The sequence below is a fragment of the Bemisia tabaci genome, chromosome 6 (assembly GCF_918797505.1).
Source record: "Bemisia tabaci chromosome 6, PGI_BMITA_v3".
NCBI lineage: Eukaryota > Metazoa > Arthropoda > Insecta > Hemiptera > Aleyrodidae > Bemisia > Bemisia tabaci.
This window is the reverse complement of record NC_092798.1, coordinates 3,365,764-3,388,362: the sequence shown is the minus strand read 5'-3', so window position 1 is coordinate 3,388,362 and position 22,599 is coordinate 3,365,764. Positions and strand designations below refer to the sequence as shown.

The 22,599-nt window shown below is 39.7% G+C and overlaps 1 protein-coding gene across 1 annotated transcript in view; it reads left to right on the top strand.

Annotated features, from left to right (window-relative positions):
- nAChRalpha6 (nicotinic acetylcholine receptor alpha6) overlaps nucleotides 1-22,599 on the top strand; it is a 546,969-nt gene that overhangs the window by 200,778 nt on the left and 323,592 nt on the right. Inside the window, exon 2 of the mRNA XM_072301760.1 lies at nucleotides 3,325-3,464. Within this exon, the coding sequence (XP_072157861.1) occupies nucleotides 3,325-3,464 (140 nt within the window). The remainder of the gene's footprint in view (nucleotides 1-3,324; nucleotides 3,465-22,599) is intronic.

Here is a 22,599-nt window from a genome sequence, read left to right as displayed (position 1 = left end):
ATGTAGTCCAATTCGTTTTTTCTCGGAAGAAAAGTTGTCCTATATGATTTTAGAGGCGTATGGACTGCATTTTGCACTTGGAAACTACAATCCCTGGCTCATTCGTGAAAAGACATACGTCTGTAGGAAAACTAATGGTATATACGGTGTTATTAAACTAGGGCAGAAACTGTAGTTCCGAATCGCAAAATGCAGTCTAATTCGTCTTCTCTCGGACGATATAACGTAACCCCAACCAAAGGTTACCAAATTGAATTGAATAATTAATTTATTTTGCAAAAATGTACCCGTGCAATTAGTATCCCAATTTTTTCGGATTTTTGCATGAACTCTGAGGAAATATCGGTGACATTTTCAGATAGAAATGCCTAAGATTCTCCTGGTTAATATGCGATTTGCAAGGGAAAATTTGGCAACATTGAAACGTAGTTACGATCCTTCGTCCAGAGAATGATGAACTATCAAGAGAAAAATAGTGTTAATCTCCGAATCCAGTTCCTGCCTCTGTGCGTAACCCGATTGGCCGATTACACTTCTTAGATCGAGAGTCACGGGTCCGTGTAATATGTGGACGTATCTCTACCAAACGGAACTATGTGCATTAAGACATGAGCCCTGAGACCCATAAGAATGTATGCATAGCAGGGCTCACGTCATAATGCATATAGTTCCGTTTGACAGAAATACGTCCATATCGTCTTTGAATTTTTCAAAGTGGTCATTGAGAGCGAATTCATATGTTCGGCGCACTACCTGTTTAGATTTTTCACGTTGTAATTGAGATTAATGATTTTTGCTAAGAATTCTCCGGCTCTCTCATGAAACCAGTCACAAGTTAACAACGTAATTTTATCAATATCTATTTCAAAAACGTAAAAAATGCAGTTAAATCAACCGCTTTCAACCCATTTAATAGCTGATATCACAATGAGTCATGAAATGTGTACAAATTACGGTCTTTGGAGGGTTAAAATAAACTTTACTCGGTTTTTCAGAGCCTTTAATTCCTACGGGATCTTTCATCACTTAGGTCAAATTTACAGCATATCAAAAATTCAATCAAATCAACCGAGCTCTCTTTTCCCATAAGACGAGAGCTCTGCGTTGCGTTGTATTTTCTTTTATTTGTCTCCTTCCAGTCCATTTCAAACAATATTTTTTCGTTAAAGAACAATAAGCCCATTTTCTGCTGAGACTTACGATGTATATCTTCCTACGAAGTCTACAGGTCATCAGCAAATAAACTATTTTTTATGTCTGAAATATCGGTTCACTCATTGTGAATGCAGAGGTTAAACGATCTGAGTAACATTAGAAAATTATCGGCCATTTCGTGACACGTGCATAGGCGCCTACAAACCTAACAGGGATACTTCACGCATTGCGCAATGCGCGAAGTATCCTGTTAGGTTTGCAGGCGCTAGCGCGCTGGCAGCACGTTGCTCTCTTGGATCTAACAGTACAGCGCCTACAAACCTAACGGGGATACTTCACGCATTGCGCAATGCGTGAAGTATCTCTGTAAGGTTTGTAGGCGCTAGCGCGCTGGCAGTACGCTGCTCTCTTGGATCCACGTTAACAGTCGCTGTTGACCTAAAAAACAGGACCGAAAGATTATTTCAAGCAAACCGTAACGCCCGGTAGTACTACCTGGAAGAAACCTGCCCCGCTGTGGAAGAACGCCATATAAACTTCCGAGAGTTGCCAAACCTCCCTCGATAAAACATGTATATCCGAGGGAAGTCATGCATATTTTCTCGTGAACTTTCCAGATATTTTACATTCAATCGCCAACAAAATCGTCTGAAAAATGCAATGATAAATTCACAATTTTATGTTTAATTTTATCGGTAGAATCGTTTTGAATTGAGGGAAATACGACAACGTTTAGAGGCTCGTACGACGTTCTTACCTAGCATGGCGGAGAGAAACTCTCCGCGCGGGGCGTAAATAAAATTCGCCGGCGGTGCGGGGGTGCGGGCGCCCCTCAAAAGCGTGGCGCTGGGTCCAGAATAAATTCGATTCGAGTACATCTCCATAATTTCTCGACGCCTTGATTTACGAAGTTTCGGCCGATTTCTTTCCATTACCGCGGGAGCGGGCGGGGGGGGGGGGCGGCAGTGCCACTCGAAGGGAATCAATTTGAATGGAGCCGAGAGCTGCCGGGTCGGGGTGTTTGAGCAAAGAACAAAAACCGAGGGGGCCGGGGGGCGAGGGGGGGGGGGTGAGATGTGGAGGAGGCGCGTTCGGATGTGAAGCAGAACCTGCCGAAGTGGAAACATTCTTTAAGAGCGCACTCAGGACAGTATTAATGCATTAGGGCCGCCCTCCGCCCGAAGGTGACAAAAACTCGGGCAACGGTTCACTGTGCCAACACCGTTGCCGATTCGCTCACACGCATGTACGTACAATCGCCGTGCTGTGATGCTGTGCCGAGGAAAAACGCCGTAAGAACCTTCAGGCGTTGTCAACTTTCCTTTGATATAACACGAATTTCCTGGTAAACTTATGAATATTTTCCTTCCAATTTATCAGATGATTTTGTTCGCAATTTTACCTGAAGCTCTTGAAAATGTCAAGGAAAAACATTCACAACTTTGCTCAAAAATAAGCATTTTATCGAAGTAAATTTGGCAACTCTCGAATGTTCATACGACGTTCTTCCATCGCACGGCAGTGTGGACAAACGCCGTAAGAACCTTGAGGTGTTGTCAAAATTCCTCTGTTAAAATACCAATGGAGAATTTGCATGCAAATGTTGCATTGCTTCATCTGAAAGTGCTTAAAGAGCTGATTTCACAGTAGTTCTCATAATTTTTTTGTGATATGGGAAAAGGTATAAAATGGATTTAAAATTGAGAAAATGCATCTCCTAGTGACGTCCTCTGGCGGCATTTCCAATTTAAACACATGCATTTTAGCAGATCAGATCATTTTGTTATACCCTCTCCAATAATTGCTCAATTTATGAACCAAGGGTATCCTCGTGTTCATTGCACTCAGTAGTTTTCACTTGGACACGAAATTCATCAAATTTCAGAAACCTCAAAATTCTCTATTTGCGAGGAATTTCGTAAATCTATGGCTAAGTAACATTAGTGCCATTCAAATGTTCCATAGATTAAATACGTTTTATAGAACGTATTTGTGGCGCCGCGCCGAGTGCGAATGAAATGCGGGATGCAACTATTCGACCTTGACGGTAACTCTAGGTGGTATCTACCGGTTTTGAAGGTGTTTTGTGATTCGGCGTTGCGCCTGTCATATAGCAGCCATACTTTCGCCATCATAATTCGTAACAATTTGTTCTTTTTCTGTTAACAGATTCAATACAAGGACGGCACGAAAGGCGGCTTCTGGACAAGTTACTGGACTCGTACAATGTTCTTGAGCGGCCGGTAGCGAACGAATCGGCCGCTCTTCTGGTTCGGTTCGGCATCACGCTCCAGCAGATCATTGACGTGGTGAGTGCTCAGTTTTAATCTTTAAAATGCACGTATTACTGCCAAAGGAACTATGTGCATTAAGACACGAGCCCTGAGACCAATAAAAATAAATGAATAACAAGGCTCACGTCACAATGCACTGATTGGCACTGAAGCACTGAATACATTTTCAGATGTTTCGGATGAAGCAATAAAAAATTTGCGTGCAAATTCTCCATTTATTCAAATTGACCGGTGAAACCCTTTTTCATGTGCCCTTAAAGTACTTTTTTGCGCTGTTTCAAATCATAAAATTGACAGTAATGCCAGTGACTGAAAAAATTTGGGAACAGATTTGTCAGAAAATGTTTTAAGACCGGATGAAATCAGTGGAATATTTAGCAATCTGACGTGCAATGACGTCAAAATGCATAACGTCATAATGCACATAGTTCCGTTTGTTAGAAATACGTCCGAATACATGTTCACCGTGTCTCATTTTATGGGTGTCCACTTTCATCGCAAAGAATGCAAATTTACCCTTCCTGCTTTGAAATACATGTGCGCGAACGTTCCTTGAAATAAGAACCACAGTACACCAAAATTGAAAATTTAACTTTTCATACTTGATCACGGAGTAGTATTTTACAGGCATTTCGAGACAACAAATACCGTAAAATATAAAATCAAACCTAATATATGTGAGTTTGAAGTTTATAGTTCAAAAGACGTAGTTTTGAAAACATTGATAAACACTTCTAAGTTACCATGTTCAGGGCATGAATACTGAGATGTCAAAAGACGTAGTTTTGAAAAAATTGATAAACAATTCTAAGTTACCATGTTCAGGGCATGAATGGAGAATTTGCATGTGTCTGAGATTTTGTATGTTTTATGCTCAAAGGGAAACTAAGAAAAGAGCACGCGGATTTTCTCGATCTGTAAAGTGATCTTGTTAGGAGAAATATGAGAAAATGACCTAATCTGCTAAAATACATGTGTTTGAATGTAAAATGCCGCCAGATGACATCACAAGGCAGCACATTTTCTCATTTTTAAACCTTTTTTTTATGATTTCTCAGATGAGAAAAAAACATGAAAAATACTGCGAACTCAGCTCATAGAGCAATGAAATGAATCAACAACATTTGTGTGTGCAAATTCTCCATTTACCAGATTATTACACTGAAAAAAAAATATAGTAGACTTTACCAAACTCGTACACAGTGAAACCAGTATGGTAATAAATACTGGACTCCATGGTAGTATTTACTATTCTATGGTAAGTATCAACAGAATTCTGATGAATACTACCATAATTCTGGTTATTTTCACTAAATGGTATCACTGTGTAAAAAATCAAGTAGACTTATAGTAGATATTACCATACTTTTTTTTCAGTGTATGCAATTTTACTCTTTTTATTGACACTAAAATGAACGAAACTAACTGTAACTCATTATTCAGGAATTAGGTGAGAGATTTGCATAGTAGTCTTAAACCCAATTCCACTAAAGTTGATCTTAATGTAACTTTTGTCTCCGTTTCTTTTCCCATGGACTGGACCATGGTCCTATACACGGAGAGTATCTTAACCTTTTTAGCACAGGAAAACTGTGACGGTTTTCGATGCAAGTTTTATACTTCCAATAAGCTTTTCGGGTTGAATGTAAACCAACAAAATAGTGTCAAAGTTCCAAACCTGACAAGTAATTTTCATTTTTCAACTCTTAAAAATAATTGAGACATCTTGAAGCAAAAAGAGAAAAGTCCATTTCGCTAATGAGCCCTGGATCACTAGCGTTTGGGGCTCATCAGCAAAATGGACTTTGCTCACTTTGTTTCGAGACTCTTGAATTATAAACAAACTTTGATGCGTGCACATTATTCCAAAAATTACACTTTTCTTGTCAGCATCATTCATTTCTCTCTGGAGGTCAAATTTTTTTCTGCTCGGGTTTGATTATTTGGGTATTGGGCCCAAGGAGTTCCGTGAAAGGCGTAACGTGTCATAACTCACCCTTTATAGGCACTCTGCTCTGAATATTGCTTGTATTCTGATCCGTATTCGAGTCATTTAGATGGGAGAGGGCGGAGGGCTGGGTATTTGCCCTGTCACACAGTGGCATAGGATTGAATTTGTCGTAGAAATCCGGCCATGCCCAGAAAGAGCAACTCAATGTTCCCTCTTTTTGACGGTGAAACTACAGAAAGTTGTATTTCGGTTGCGGTGTTTCTCCGCTATTTTTTTAATTTTTAGAAGAGACCGAACCAACATTACGGATTGAAATTTTCACAGAAAATTCTTTTCAAAGAGAAGAAAAATTGCTGAAATTCTCAAAAGATGACGTTCAGTAGTTTTCCATGTAGAAAATAAAGTATAAAAAGTAAATAAATCTGCAACGCCGCAAATCGAAATACACATTTCTGCAGTTTCACCATCGATTTGCTCTGGGTGTCCAATTTAAGCCCCAACTCGTGTGAATAGTTGAATTCCAATACTGTTGAACTAAGGCAAAACGCCGCATGAATATTCGAGAGTCGCCAAATTTCATTCGATGAAATGTTTATTATTGAGAAAATTTATGAATTTTTTTCCTTGAAATACTCAGGGACTTCAGTTGGAATTGCGACCAAAACTTTTCAATAAAAATAGAAGAGCAATATTCATAAGTTTAACCAGAAATTCGTGTTTTATCAAAGAAAATTTGGCAACGTATGAAGGTTCATACGGCGTTTTTCCTTAGCACGGCAGAAAACCCCCCAAAATAGTCTGATTTCTTGTAATGTTTGATAGATTGATTTAGTGGATGTGTCATCGTTTTATCACGCTGATCGATAGAGCCATTTCATACAAACACGTAGTCGTGGCATGGTGGTAAAATGCATTACCGTGCATGCAAAATGCAACAGAAATTTCTCAAGTTTAGTGAGTTATTAATTAATTTATGATCTTGCGATAACAAAAATTGTGATGAATGAGCACAATTAATTTTATACAGGATTTGGAAATGCGGCTTTGTGCTTTTGTTTTTGGTTCAAATCATCACTAATCGATACCTCGAATGGTGCAACCGTCATAAATGGAATATAGCAGAAAATGACGCAGCCACTAAATCAGTCTGTTTGTTCAACAGGAAATCAGTAATCAGATGCTTGTTAGATATGTAAATGATTCCTCTGAAAAGCATCCGGAAATCAAAACAGAGATGTTGGCATATTTAAAGACCGAAATAACTTCCACCTTTTAGACCTATGTCAGTGTATCGCGTTCATTTTACCAGCCGTCTACGCCTTTAGTTTTATGCGGATTTGATAGTGTGATTATGGTTTTCATGGCCACATAACCTAATGAAAAAATACTCATAAACGAGGGTGGGGCACAGCTTTGGGCGCACAGTCGCCAGCATCAGAACTTTTTTCACAGTAGTGAGAGATAAAATAAATGTTCAAGCATCAATGAAATTTAACCCTTTTAGCGGCTCTGGTGCTTGCACTAGAGCTGCTATTCCGGACGGTCCCAGCTGGGGAGTATCAATGCAGCATGTTACATTGTAGAGACCGCGCGTTGGTTGATGGGAATCGGCGCCATTTTCGGCTATGTTCCTTGTCATGACTTTATTTTATTGCATACTGTTTTATTGTTAGTCAATGCTATGTTGTGTATTGTATTTTTGGAATCATGGTGATACAGTCAACAATTCAAAACTTGTTTGTGCTTTTATCTCGTGATGGAAAAAATGTACTTTACGTTCAAAATTTGAAAATTTGAATTTTAAAGTTTTCGCGGTTAAGGAAGCTTTAACTACTGGGTTGGAGCTTCCTAGTCATTTACTCGATATCAGCTGATAGCAAACAAAGGTTACCAGGGAAACCGTAAACGTCTAACAACTATCGTGGCCATTGGGGCGATTATTGAAATGATATCGACTTTATGTCGCCGCTTACGACAGGACATAGCCCTATCTTAACTGTGTAATATATCGCAATTCGATATTGTTTTGATTTTTAAAAGGAGCACTTCATTCATACAGTTCCGATGATGTCCTATATATAATTTTCTCCTAGATGTCTTCCATTCCGGGTACATATTTATTGAAAACGGCGAATTTTTCAACAGTCCTATTTTTATCTACAACATCTAAGTGGCCCTTCATAATCATTTAATTTTGGCCCCTGGCCAGAAAAAGGTTCGGAAATTGCAGTGATTTTGCCGAAAATGCTGAAGTAAGTAAATTTGGGCATTTTCTTTCCTTCTTCAAACTCTGTGGAGAAGCACTTCTCCTCCAGTACATCTATTTTTTTACTTATCTCTCGCAAGGTACATTTACAGAAGGTGTGTTCCAGTATTAACAGTTCAGATTCGTTGTTTTTTTATTATAACGCTTATTTCGGAAAGCAATTATTACATTGTTCAATTCTACTGACTTTCAACACTCGATTATACTCCCGGCAAATTCTGCAGCAGCGTTTCAAATGTTGACTCTAATGCTTCCAACAGCCATCCGATGTCTAAGAGTTTATTCCTAGATTTAGGGATTTTCCGGAATTTCCAGGGATTTAGGGATTTTTCAGGAAATCTACGGATTTTTTTTTGATGAGGTAAAGTTACCAAAAATCAACTTTTTAACCTCAATTCTAGCTTCGACAATCGAAAACATTTTTTCATCTATATTTTGTAGGCCTTTTTGGCAACACTATTTTCCCCGCAAATAAGCCGGAAATTAAAACGATTGCGTCCTTCGATGTACTTAACATTCAACTGCATTCAACCTGTTAATAATAAGAAATCAACTAATATTCTTTCATTTTATTGGTCTGGATTAGCACTGCTTTCAGAGAGCGCCAAAATTCAAACGAGCCAATCAGATTTAAATATTGCAAATCGCTACATCGAATGACATCATGATTCTTCATAAAAAAATGGCGCTTTTTGCAAAATCTAGGGATTTTTTAAGTATATTTGAGCAAATCTGGGGATTTAGGGATTTTTAGCGAAATCTAGGCATTTTTTTTCTTCCCCGCTAGGGATTTAATATCGGAAGACTGGCTTCCAGTATCGTAGCGTTGATCGTCGCTGATGTCGAAATGGAACCTAATGCCGGACTTACTGTAACACCTCCATTCCTCAATTCCGGTGAGGAATACGTCTCTACCCTTAACTCAATATAAATATACAAATTGATAAGTGAGTGCTTTAGTCTCCTGAAAACAGAATTGCGAAACTTAAAATTGGAGAAAAATGATGAGTAAATGAAAAAATGGAACCAATTGATGGGATATGTCGCATGCCATTCTGACACAAAATATGGCGTCTATCGAATCACCTTAACTAAATAAAATAACCAAATTTTCAACTCTCAAACTATCAACTATCAACTATCAAAATTCAAACTATCAAAATTTCCAACAATGACAAAAATGATTGTAATATACCTATAATGTAATGAAATATACACGCTCTAATCATTTAATTTGTATTACCTTTATGTTATGTACCTACATGTTATACTATTTTTATAATAAATTTTGCCAACATGCTTTTCAATTCAGTCTACAACATTTCATTCCGACGTGGCAATAATGATTTATAATGCCCCTAAACATTAAAATGAATTACAATAGTAATGCCGCATTATAATGTCGTATTATACATCGCAACGATTCATGTCCTACTGATTATTGATTATTGTAAGATGAATTCTGTTTTCTCTGATTGTATGTTTCATACGTGCGAAGCAAGTACGGGTCACTAGAAACGTGGTTCGTACGGGTGGCTGATGAAATTGATCTTCGAATACCTTTTGATGAGCTAGGGAAATGGAACCATCTGCATCTCATGGACAATAAATAGTTGCCGTAATTAAGGTCATCCCGTGATTAAGGTGCCGTGATTTAAGTCATAAATTCTTCATCTAATTCTTGATTCATCTCCAAAATGTCTGCTAAAGCTTTCATGCGCTTCTCCTTGTATGCATGAATGAGCAAATTGGGTATCGAACAAGCGGCCACTTTTTGAAAATTTAGATGATTCTGGACAATATCGTACAGAAGTCCACGAGCTGCAGATAGAACCATTACCTCTAGCTCATCAAAAGTTATTCGAAGATCATTCAACAACCTCTTTGACAAGTTGCAAAAACTTTTCGTTAACAATAGTGTCACACGGTACTAGGAATATTTACTATTTAACGAACCTTATATTTCCCTGACTCAGTCCTAAATTATAGAAGTATGCGTTACTTTTCCAGCAATCCAAAAAAACAATTATACAAAAAACCAATACCTACACTTTCAGATATAAAAATGCAAATTTTTTGCAGCCTCGCTAAACGACTTATCAACCAGAGATTTTTTAGGAAGCGGACCTCCAAAGAGCTTTCAAAATTAAAAGTATACAACAAGTGATAATGCCATGTATTCGCCATATCAAAGCCCAATACACATTTATACACCGGCTACGTAAATCTGCTAAGTTACAAAACATGAATCGACAGTTGTCGGATTGTACATCAATGACAAAATGTGTCAAGGCCCTCATTCTTGACTACAACTACTGCCCCCAGAGCCGCTCTCCGACGCCAATGCGTTGGAGCTTCCTGCTTGTTTTGTTTGAATAGCTTAAACATTAAAATATCATAAGTCAGGTGTTTTCGAGTATTCTTCTCTGAAGTAGATCGGGCAGTTTAGACAGAGAAAGAATTAAACCATCGCAAGACATGTTCGCCCATCAAAATAGTGGCGTAGCGCCAGCGTGCACTGCGATATTTCGATTGATCTGCCATTTAAACCCGTGGTAGAGGATCGATAAACAAGATATTCGCATAAAAAACACCTGAATAATTGATTCTTTACCATAGTTTCGAACAGGAAAATCTCGATAAATCGATCATTAACGCCTCGCCACTGTATCCAAAATGCATCTTAAAACACGTTGCACTCGTTAAAAATTCACGAACTTTTTGCAAAGTCCAACAAAACTTGTTTGTTGATGAATACATTTTAATGGCAGAAGTGCGAAATCACGCATTACCATCGCAGCGCGTGTCGCAAACGCTGCCGTGTTAAGGAAAAACGCCGTATGAACGGCGCACTCCGCGGCGTGGCGGTCAACCAGCGTGACACGCACATAGGCGCCTACAAACCTAACAGGGATACTTCACGCATTGCGCAATGCGTGAAGTATCCTGTTAGGTTTGTAGGCGCCAGCGCGCGTCGCGCTGGCAGCACGCCGCGCGCCGCTGAATTACAGATACTGTACGCTGAATTACCCACTAAGTGGGAATTTCTGTTCAGAGAAGCTCTACATATTTCCCGGTAAACTTTTGAGTATTTTCCCTACAATATTTTAGATAACGTTGCTTGCAATGTCACCTAAAGTTCCTGAAAATTTTAAGGAAAAATAGCCATAACTTTCTTAAAAAATAAACATTTTATTGAAAGAAATTTCTCAACTCTCGAATGTTCATACGGTGTTCTTCCTTAGCAGAGCAGATCGGAGATACGTGGTTTCGTATGTCAGTCATCGATTTGCCTCCATCAGATGGTTGTTTAATCTACGGCGAGAGTTAATGTGAGCGAGAAGTTCGAATTTATTGAATCCATCATTGATTGTAAACACCAATTATTCCTCTCCTATCGGTTGATTTTTATTTTTGCCCCTCGAAGTTTAAAGCTTTCTGTGTGAAATTTTAATGAGGAAACATATCTGGAAGTGTTTTGGTTCCCGCGCAGTTGAGAGGTCCATAGAAATCAGCTCCTCGATGAGAGCCAATTAGCGTGGAAGTGGCAGCGCTGACGATAGTAATATTTAGTAGCAGCGAATGTTGCATTTTGTAATCAATTCGCGACACTGCAAGCCATTCTCATCTGATTAGCCTCAAACTGCCAACTCAGCGTTGTGCAAAACGTGAGATGTTTTAACGAGCTCAAACTTTCCGTTCTTCAGTCTTTTCGGAGCTGTTCTGCTGTGCCAAGGTAGAACGCCGTATGAACATTCGAGCGTTGCCAAATTGCCATCGATAAAATGCTTATTTTGGAGCAACGTTATGAATATTTTTCCTTGAAATTTTCAGGAATTTTTGGTGAAATTGCGAGCAAAATTAACTGAGAAAATCGGAAGAAAAATGTTCATAAGTTTTTCAGGAAATTCGTGTTTTATGGAAGGAAATTTGGCAACGCCTGAAGGTCCATACGGCGTTTTCCCTTACCACGGCAGTGTTTCAGGTGCTCCTATTCAATGCTTTCGATTTTTCGCCGTGTGTCAGTCCCGCAATTGCGACTGTTGAATTCAGCGCCGTGGTGTACTTTGCGATGAATTGATTGATCTGCAATTTAAACTCATAAAAAAGGATCGATAAACAGGATGTTCGCAACAAATATCGTAATAATCGATTCTTTACCACAGCTTCAAATGGAGAGATATCGATAATCGAACATTCATGCCTTGCCACTGAATTCCTCTGGTTTCTAACGCTTATTTCCGTTTGACAGAACACGCTATCCGGGATTCTAAAATCCTCGAAAGGAACTCAATTTGGCGCTTAGTTCCGTTTAACAGAAATACGTCCAAATATACTGTTGAATGCTACTGGAAACCCCCGAAAGAATGTTCTTTTTTATGAAACTATTGTGGCGGCCTACAGGTCTTATTGACAATGTTAAGCTTATGGTGACTCCTTTAAGACAGGAGCGGATTAAGGCAAGACTACAAATGCGGCCTTGAAACCACATACGAGGACTTCGGATGTGAAAAATTACCTTTTCGAAACACATTCAAAAAACTGTTTTTGCATCGAGAAAATTTTGAGAGAATACTCGAGATCCGATCTTCGAGATCTGTACATTATGCCAGAGCCAAACATATTAAATTTTTGTATGAACAAAACAGTTTTTTAAGCATGTTTCGAAAAAGTAATTTTTCACATCCGCTATTGTTACAGATAAGTCCTCATATATAGAACTCCATGCAGAAAAGAGATATCTAGGGATTGACTACGAGTACCGCCTATGGAATAGGTGCCCTCGGTATTCGCTCTAAAATCCATTTTTTGCCGAATCGATACTCCTGTGGGATCAGAAGCCTCCACGCGGACAGTAGTTAGCGGCTCCACGATGTAGGAAATTACGACAAGATGTTAAACGGTTTATAGGGGTGGAGGGCTGATTCCACCCCACGAAATCTTAATTGGTGGCCAAACGAGGCCATAAACGTGAGTAGCTGTGCATGCAATACCCCGGCGCACCGTGAACTGAAAAGAGACCCTCCCAGACCAAGCATTCACATCTTTCTACATAGGCTGTCCCAAAACAACTGAGAGTAAGTCTGTATTTCAGAAACAATAATAGACATTGAAACGCGGTTTGTGGGAGGTTGTAGCTCATATCCTTAGCTATCCAACGAGCCCAAGATTTGCTATTTTGGTCAAAATTTCGCTGAGTTACAGCAATTTTTTTAAGCCGTGTAAAATAGAACCCTACAGGATTTTTGAGTATTTTTTTCCTTGTCTGAACTGTTGTCCCGAGATCGTAACTTTGCGGATCACGTTGGCACTGGTCTAGATGCAAGTTCTAACATGTTTGCATGTGCTTTCATTCCATATCAGAGTTTTCTTCAACTTCCCAGCTCAGTGAAGCCAACATTGTCTAGCGTTAATGACACGTGTTCTCGTTTGGTGCAATGAGTTCGCCCGCGGAGCTGAAACAAGAGCAACGCTATGCCATCCGTTACTGTGTTTACCAAGGTTTAACTGTCTCTGATACCGTGAAAGAGATGTTAGTTGCTTATGGAGAAAATCGACTTGGGGAGAGCACCATTTATCGGTGGCATGCAGCTTTTTCCGAGGGTCGCGAGTCGGCAGCTTTGATTCCGCATGGCGGCCGGCCGTCAACTTCTGCGGCGGAGGAAGAAAGTGTCATTAACGCTGGACAATGTTGGCTTCCCTGAGCTGGGAAGTTGAAGAAAACTCTGGTATGGAATGAAAGCACATGCAAACATGTTAGAACTTGCATCTAGACCAGTGCCAACGTGATCCGCAAAGTTACGATCTCGGAACAACAGTTCAGACAAGGAAAAAAATACTCAAAAATCCTGCAGGGTTCTATTTTACACGGCTCCAAAAAATTGCTGTAACTCAGCAAAATTTTGACCAAAATAGCAAATCTTGGGCTCGTTGGATAGCTAAGGATATGAGCTACAACCTCCCACAAACCGCGTTTCAATATCTATTATTGTTTCTGAAATACAGACTTACTCTCAGTTGTTTTGGGACAGCCTATGTAGTAAGGATCCTCGGAAATCAGCGGGTAGCTGCATACGTAGGTGTTATAGAAGCGCGTAGCTGTCAGCGGGGCTTTACACCTTATAAATTCTACTTTTTTTTGCAATTTGTAAGCCTCAAAGAGAAGAAGGTTAAGGTAATTGACCGATGAACATTTTCAAATGAAAGTACAGAATCTTTACTTTGGATGGAAAAGTTAAAATGTCCAACAAAGGGTTAAGGGCCGTGTTCACAGTCGTTTCTCAAACACCTCCTTCCCTTAGAAGGCCTCTTATGATTTACATTATGATTAAGGGAGGTTTAGAAAGATCCTTAACACAGCATCACTAGAAAGAACAATTTTTGCAAACCTCGTGTGAAATTCAGTCGTGAAACTCTGGAAATGGACCCTACCTAGGTATTTTAATGATTTGCCATCACAAAAAAGTACAAAGCGTAGAAGGGGGAATTATTTGATTTTGACATAATCTAAAGTCGGTGTAAACTTACCGTAAAATTTACCGGTACCTGTAAATGTTCTTCCGTTTTGTACTTTTTGTAATGACAAATCATTGTGCTCCCTCTCAAGGATCCACTTACAGTGTTTCACCACTGAATTTTACTCGAGGTACTGGCCAAAATTGTCCTATTTTATGACTCTTCAATAAGTCAACAATAATTGATCCCCATCAGAGCACCTAGCCCCTCCGAGAATGGATACATTTCCATAAGTTTAAGTGGAGATAAAACAATGTTGCCAACTTCTTGGATCCGCTAATGAGTGAAATTCGCTCAGCAAGAGTGAAATCCACTCCAAAATATGGGTGAATTTTGGAGTAAAGGCTTCGGAGTGAAATACACTCCGGATCCTTCCTCGAGGTTTCCACCAACACTGCTACTTCATCCGCCTGAATGGACCACTAGACAAAGTAGGAATTTGAGCATTCTGCTACATGTTTCCTTACCAAATGTTCGCGTAGAGCACGATTTGCGCTACAGGTTTTAGTGGAATTAACTCCTTACCTAGATATCTAATGTTTCTTAACGCGTGAATTCAAAACTCCCTCTCATGAAAATGCAATAGTCCACGCGAGTCAAATCGCACACTAAATGTAACCGTTGCCACTTCTAAGGAATCAAAGTATTGCATCCACAATTTAAGTTTTTCGGCTCAGCTACCGCTTGCTTTTAACACTTTGAATCCTACAAGGCGGGGAGGGAACATAGTTTGAGTACGAAGCCAGCGAAATCCGTTGTAGTGCGCGATCTGACTCACACAGTGTATTTCGTTTCTTGCGAGCGGGCAATTCAAATTACCCGAAACCAGTGTGAAGTAAAAACGTTAATATATCAGTCGCATTGCATTTTGCAAAAAGGAACCAAGATCATTCCAATGTCGCTAAGCTTGTACAACTTACATTCTTTGCAAAAAAAGTACTGAAATCATGCAAAAACTTATTTTACAAAAGTAATTTTTATCTTAAATACGTGGTTTTTTGGGAGTGAAGATAAAACTTATTTGGATGATCAGTTCATATTTGCAAGGTAAAAAAAGTTGCACAGTCTTAGTGACATTAGAATGCTCTTGGCTCCTTTTTGCAAAATGCAGTCCAGCAAGGAGTAGATTTCAGTAATTTTCGATGAGAGAACCGTGCTCTACGTGAAATTTAGGTCGAGAAACATGTATCAAACTTTACTTCGTAGCTTGTCTAGTGGCCCGTTCGTCGACCCCCACGGTGCGGCGAGTCAAGGCTTCATTTAGCGTCCATAAACCCGTAGAATTAATCGCGTTAATGTCAAACGTAATGATTTAACAACAGCCCACCGAGCTCCGGGAGTCGGAACCGCCGCCTGTGAGGATCCTCGACCCGGCCCGCGGTTCCGCGTGTAAAAAATCGATCGATAAATCGAAAATCGAAGGGGATCGATCCCACGCGCGGAGATGTGAAGGAGAACGCTTCCGCGCTAAGGAATAACGCCGTATGAACCTTCAGGCGTTGCCAAATTTCCTTCGCTAAATCGCGAATTTTCGGGAAAATGTATAAATATTTCTCTTCCGAATTTTCAGATAATTTTGTTCGCAATTTTACCTGAAGTTCTTGAAAATTTACCGGAAAAATATTCATAGCTTTCCTCTAAAATAAACACCTTTTATAAGGAAATTTGGCAACTCTCGGATGTTGATACGGCGTTTTTCCTCGGCGTGGCAGAACGTCTGAGGACATCCCGCGAGATCTTGATGTCCCTCATTCGGAATAAATTTGCATGCCGAATGGGCTCGGGAGAAGCCGCTCGAATTTAATTCGTGGTTCGGGCGGAGTTTTGAGATTCGGTCGAGGGGTTTGGAATCTTGGGAACGGCTCGTGGCGTGCTTTGCAATATATCGATTGCTGCCATTCAAAACTGTGGAAAAGGATCGATAAACAGGGTATACCGTAATAATCGATTCTTTACCATAGCTTTAAATGTGTAAATATCGATTATCGATTGTTCGCGCCTCGCCACTGAAGAGGGGGGCGGGCCCGATGTTTTGAATAAGCCGAGCACTCGGCTCCGATTTTCGGCGCTATTTAGCCGCGAAGCGTAGAACGCCGCCGCTCACTCAACCTATCCACCGTACTCGATGAAGTTTAATAACTTTTCAATTATGTTTCTCAAATCTTCAATTGAACTTGTATACAGTTAAAAATTTCCGCTTTACACGGAGAAAAAAACTTCGTGCGTGGGACCTGAAGTTGAGGTCGTATGGATGTCTGAAGGGTTCTGATCACGCTAACGAAAACTTGAGGTCGAGCTGCCGAAGTTCGGGTCAGACATCGAGGCACCTCGGTCCATACCGGAGTACTTCAGATGTGTGACCCGAACCCTTCGGTATATATCGAAGTACTTCAGATGTCTGACCCGAACTTCGGCAGCTGGACCTCAAGTTTTTAGATACGTGATCCGTGAACTTCAGAGATCCATATGACCTCAACTTCCGGTCCCACGCACGAAGTTTTTCCTCCGTATAATTGGTCACGAAACCTTTTAAAATGTATTTAACAATCTGAAAGTACCAGGTGAACAGATTACGTGGTGATTTATGGCATAGTTTTTGCGCCAAAATCTCGGACAAGCCTGCGGGCTGATTGTTGAAATCGATAGATAAAATGATAGACAAGGAAGATTTAGGGAGTATGGCGTGATCCTATTGGTTAATGCTGATGCTTCTTATAGATCAAGGGGGCAAATAATGGAATTACGATAGGGTCTCTCGTAGGTTGCCGTTAGTTAGTCTATTATCTACTTCCTTTGTCCATTACAACCATCCGCTTCCATCTCTCCGTATCCATTTTGTCTTCTTTATCTGTGGCTTTGTCTATCAATCTCAACAATCAGCCCACTGCATTGAAAAGTCTAAATATTCGAAAGAATATCAAACGCGCCGGAATGGCGGGAAAATTATGAAAGTAATTCTCCACTGATGTTAGCAACAATGAAATGGATTTCATGATAATATTACTCAGTATTATACTCTAGTTACATGGTATTACTCAATTCTGGTGTTTTGCACTTGATGTTCAAAGAGGTGGAAAAATGTTCAACCCCAAGATTTGGTGAATGTAATGTAACCGAAAGAAATGGTCCGTAGTTCCTCCCTTAAAAGGCAATGTTCACCCAATCATTCTTTTTTCAATGTTTTTCCGGGGCGTTGCCTGTTCCCACATCGAGAAAAAAGACTGGTAGAATTTACCGTTCCTTCACGCTGTATTTTACACAGTATTTAGTCGCAGTATTTTAGTCGATTCTGCTAGAGGGTCGGTCACCTGTACCAGTATACATATAGTAACGTTCAAATTTTTTCCGTCAGAATTAACTCTGAATTGACGCTGTGTGAAATACAGCGTGAAGGACTGGTAAGTTCTACCAATTTTTTTTCTCGGTTTAGAAGATTTTCTAAATTTTAAAAATAGAAAATGTATATTTCATAACATTTATGCACAAGTCTCCTCCATAATGCATGTCCATAAATTGAATAAACGAACACCTAAATGAATTGTAGGCTTTATTTTCGGTTTTTGCGTTAAGTACGTGAGAAAAATTTCGTGTATACCATGCGTCGACTTTCAAATGGACCACATTTTGTAATAAGGAACCACTATTTCCGGCTTATTTCAGAAACAACCTTTATACAATTGGTTTCCCAATGCAGATTAGTGCTTTTACAGAAGAGCCAGAGAGTGGTTCCTTATTGCGAAATGTCAGCTTCACCTTCTCAGTGAGAATTGAGGATCCATCTGCTATGGCAATTCCGTAAAGTTGGCAACGATGGATGCTAGCCTTGCTGAGCTTTTGACCGGGGCATTGGCAACAAAATCACGTCCCGCATTTTTATAATTACTCGCGAAGGCTACTCGCCGCGATTGCCAAGTTGAGCCGTTTGTCCACTCGTGGGCATAATTTACAGACGCGGATTATTTCCAAGTCTGGAATTACCAGCATTCGGATCGTGGTCCCACAATGATGAAATACTCTACCATTCCAAGGCAAAATGTTGTACGAGCATTTGATCGTTGCTGAACTTTCCCCGATATAATACAATGGAAAAAAAACACATTGGATCTGGGGTCCAGACTCTTAAAAACATCGGCAAGAAAAAATATTCTTGATTCGATCAGATTTAAGCTTAATCCAAGAACCAAGCCTCTTAATTTGAGCGGATTTCCTTTTGATTTAAGCTTAAATCTGCTTGAATTAAGAGTCTTTTTTCTTGTCAATGGTTCCAAGAGTCTGGACTCTAGATCCAATGTGGTTTTTTTTCCAGTGTAGTGTTTTCTGGAATTTTGTGATACTCGTCCTCGAATTTTTTAGAGAATTTTCCTCGCGATTTGATCTGATGTAAGGTTTTAAGGAACAATGCTCCTAAATATTTTAAAATATGAAACATTTATCCCGAAGAAATTCGGCGATATCAGGATTCACGTACGGCATTCTTCTCTTACGGAGCAGTGTTCCCAGGAATCTGCTATATTTCAGTATAACTAGGAAGATATACTCGAGATTTTCCAGATATTTTTCATGACACTTTGTTACTCCAAAAATATATGTCAAAAAAAAAATTCAACACTCTCATGACAATATCGTACCAACTTTTTTGAAAATATAGTTTTCAAAAATCTTTTAAAATTATACTTGACAATATCAGAAAATGTATTTTATGTAAATACATTAAACATATGTTTTAAGATGTCTCAACAATTTTTTTCGAGGCTTTGCAACAATTCAACCACCCCAAGAAATTTTAAACAATTTATGAAAAATCTTACGAAAGTGTCGACTCCAGCATCTTAAAAAACTACTTCTTGTATTTTATTCTAAAAATATCTATGTGAACTTCCCGCCCCAGTTTTGATAGTATTTTGAACATCTTTTATCGGAAAAATATTTTTTAATAAAAATTGTGGATTTCAATTTAATCGATCATTAGCAACTATACACTCAACAATTTTTCCTTAAGAATTGAGGAATTTTTCGGTACAAGGGATCATGAGGCACGAAATTCATTCACAGTCGACTTACTTACAATTGTGAGGAAAATCTCGGATCAGATTCAAGGAAAACTGTATATCAAACTATCGAATAAGCTACTTACAGCTAGAAAATTACGTTACACAATCTTAGCAGCATTGGAAGTCTCATACGTCTTTTTACCCAAAAAAATGCCCCAATTTAAAAAACGAATCAAATTAAACATATTACAAGCTGAAGGGGAACCCCTTATTACTTTTCGAGAAATATTTTCTATTTTCCGGAGGCTCCGCAACAGGGCGGCTGGGTCACGGCCGATGCGACATCGGTGAATGATCACAGGCAGGGGACAGCCGGCTGGTGGGGGGGACGTGAGGGGGGGATTAAGGGACGACGGAAGGGATGAAGGAATGTGCGTGAAACGCAGCAGAATAGCGATCTGTCATCTTTTTTGAAATGAAACGTTCTCGTGATAAGGGTAGCCCGGAGAGACGCGGGAGTCCCCCAGTCACGCCGCCCGCCCTCGCCCTCACCCTTGTGATCAATAATGTACCCGGGTCGAGGGGGGGATGGGGGGTCGCGGGGTGGGGGAGGGGGGCGTGTTCGCACTCCTTTTCCAGTAATTATTCATAAACCGCGAGCATGTCGAAAAACGCGCTAATTATAGCATCTGCTCCATTGTTCCGGGGGCAAACTCTTTAATTGGTATTTGAATGGATTTACGATAAAAGGAACTAAGTGCACGGGAACTGCGTGCGACATAGTTCCTTTTAGCATGAATAAGTCCGTTTAGCAGTGCGAGAATGGACTCGAGAGCTCTTAATGCGCATTGAGAAACATAAAGAGGCAACAACAGGCGGGATGCTTCAGCGCGTAAGTTTCCCGCTTAGCGCGGTCTGTAGGGTTTTAAAATAAATATTGTTAATATTTTGTTAATCAATATGGGCGGCTATTTTCCGTGCTCAAGTCGCTTCTCTGAAACTACTTTCCCTAGGGTGTTCTGCATGGTTTATATTGTGATCAAGAGTTTTGAGAAAACCCTTAACAAAGAATCATTCAAAGAAGTACTTTAAGAAAGCTTGGGTGAAATTCAACGGTATAACTTCGAAAATGGACTCTTGCAAGATATCTACAACAATTTGTCTCCACAAAAAATTAAAAATACGGAAGAGAAATTTCTACGATTTTCACCAACTTTAACGCAGGCATTAACCTGCTTTACTATGATCAACATCTAAATCTGGTCACTCGTAAGTAGTTTTTATTGAAAAGAAACTGCATAAAATGGCTATCGATCTTTTAGATGTCAAAAATCTATTTAAATCCTTGATCTGTTTGCTTTTTGTCTACTGTTCCCATGAAAGATATTGCTAAATATTTTTTATTGAGGAGGGAAGGTGTAGAACAACTATTTTTACGATAGAGAACACTTTTTTCTTAATTCTACTTTTTACTGTGTTTTTTCCTCTTCCTATTTCGTATCTATTTTTTGTCTCTGGAAAAAACATGAGTCCCGAACAAAGTATAAATTGAACCCAGATCATGATGTTAATTTAGTAGAGTTGAGTTTGTGAAATCGATGTATCCATTATGAGTCTCGTGAATAGAAACATGCATATTAGCCCTCAAGTTCTCATCAAAGCTGGGTATCCGTCGGTTCTTGTTTGAAGCTTTGAAAAATGCCTGTTCCGCTACACGGAAGCGGCAAATAACCACAGTCGAGGGTAGCGGGAAATTGTTTTGTTTTGTCCCGTCGGTTGGAGCCGCCGTGGCGCACAGTGGAATGAACCATTGGGGGAGGTCGATCATAAATTCATTCTCTAAATCTGTAAATTTTGATGTATATTTTCCCATCTTAGAAATTTCAAGGGTTGTTTTATAAAGAAAACTTTACGAGGAAAATAATGAAGCTATTTTTAAACTTTAACTTTTCATATTAAGGCAGATGTGAGCTTTTAAAGTTTCCACAATTTATATCGAGCCTCTCCCACTGATTCGTAATACTGCGCGTCGGTGTGCCGCGTTGTACCCCATTGTTTCCTCTGTGACGTGCAGCGCCCCAGGCGGCGAGCGGCGTGAAGTTGCAACTCGACGCCAATTCGCTTGAAATTAGCATCGAATTTCGTCATTGTCGGAGGTTTTAATTGTTGGGATTATTTTTATTCCTCCCCGGTTAGCTTACACACCTGCGTCGCTCCATTGCAACGTTTCAGAAATATTCTTTACTACGTTAATGAACCAAGGCAGAACCTCCTATGAATGGTCGAAGTGCGAAACTACATATCTTCATGGCGATTTTTCAAAATTTGATTTTCGAGATTACCACCCATATATGTGTCCGGACCTGCCCTAAAAAAGAGCGTCAGTTAATTTTTCTGTCGCAATCCTGGTCTCAGATTGGGTGAAAAATACGAGATTTTATATTGCCTTCAAGTATATCGATGGCCAATCTGGAAACCTTATATCTCGATTCTGTAATATCAGTTTTCCACTAATATTAGTTCAACTAATTTCCCAAAGCTAAAATCAGGTATATTTATGATGGGGAGTCAAAAAGGCTGCAAACGGAGATACATTGTTTCGCCTTTTGATCATCGATATGTGATAGTCTGAGCTTTATCAACTAACCGCAAAGATACCGGGATAGGTATGTTTTATGTTTGGCATTTAAAGAGGATTATTTGGACCACATTTTGCAATTTGGAACTATAAATTCTAGCCTGATTTAAAAACAACGCATGTGCCATTATTTTCCCTATGCATATACGTGTTTTTCGAAAGGAGCTAGAATTTATAGTTCCAAATTGCAAGATTCAGGCCATTTAGTTCTTCTTTTTAAATACTTATTCGTCCTGAGATGTTGGCTCAAAAATTTACACTCACACGTACTTGAAACCATAGCCATCCGGAATTTATGCCGGTTCTTTTTCCTTTTCGCCTGGACTATTAGTGGCCTAGTGGATTAGGTTGAAAAAAAATGTCCGATTCAAAAATTTGTTCCCAAACTTGAACCAAAACCAGTCTCGGAAATTCGCCTATTGTCTAGTGGTCCATTTGCGGGAAAGTTGCCGGCAAAAATGTTGGCAATTAAAATTCGGGAAACTCATGATGCAGAAGTGTTATTCGCCGGTTTGGGAAATCGCGAAGAACGATAGTGTTCCCGAGCGGGCGCGAGGTGAAACACGCGATTTTCCGCAACCGCAAAGGGACTTTGGCGACTGTAATGTAATTAAAACTCTCGTTGCATGCTGACAAAGACATGCCGTCGGCAATGCCCGCGGGACGATGCCCGGTCAACAGGTTTAATGAAGCGCTCCGTAATGGCATATTTGATGCACGTACTCCACCCTCCAGAGACCGGTGCTTATCCACACTTCCGCAAAGTATGCGAACCTCGCAACTGTCTC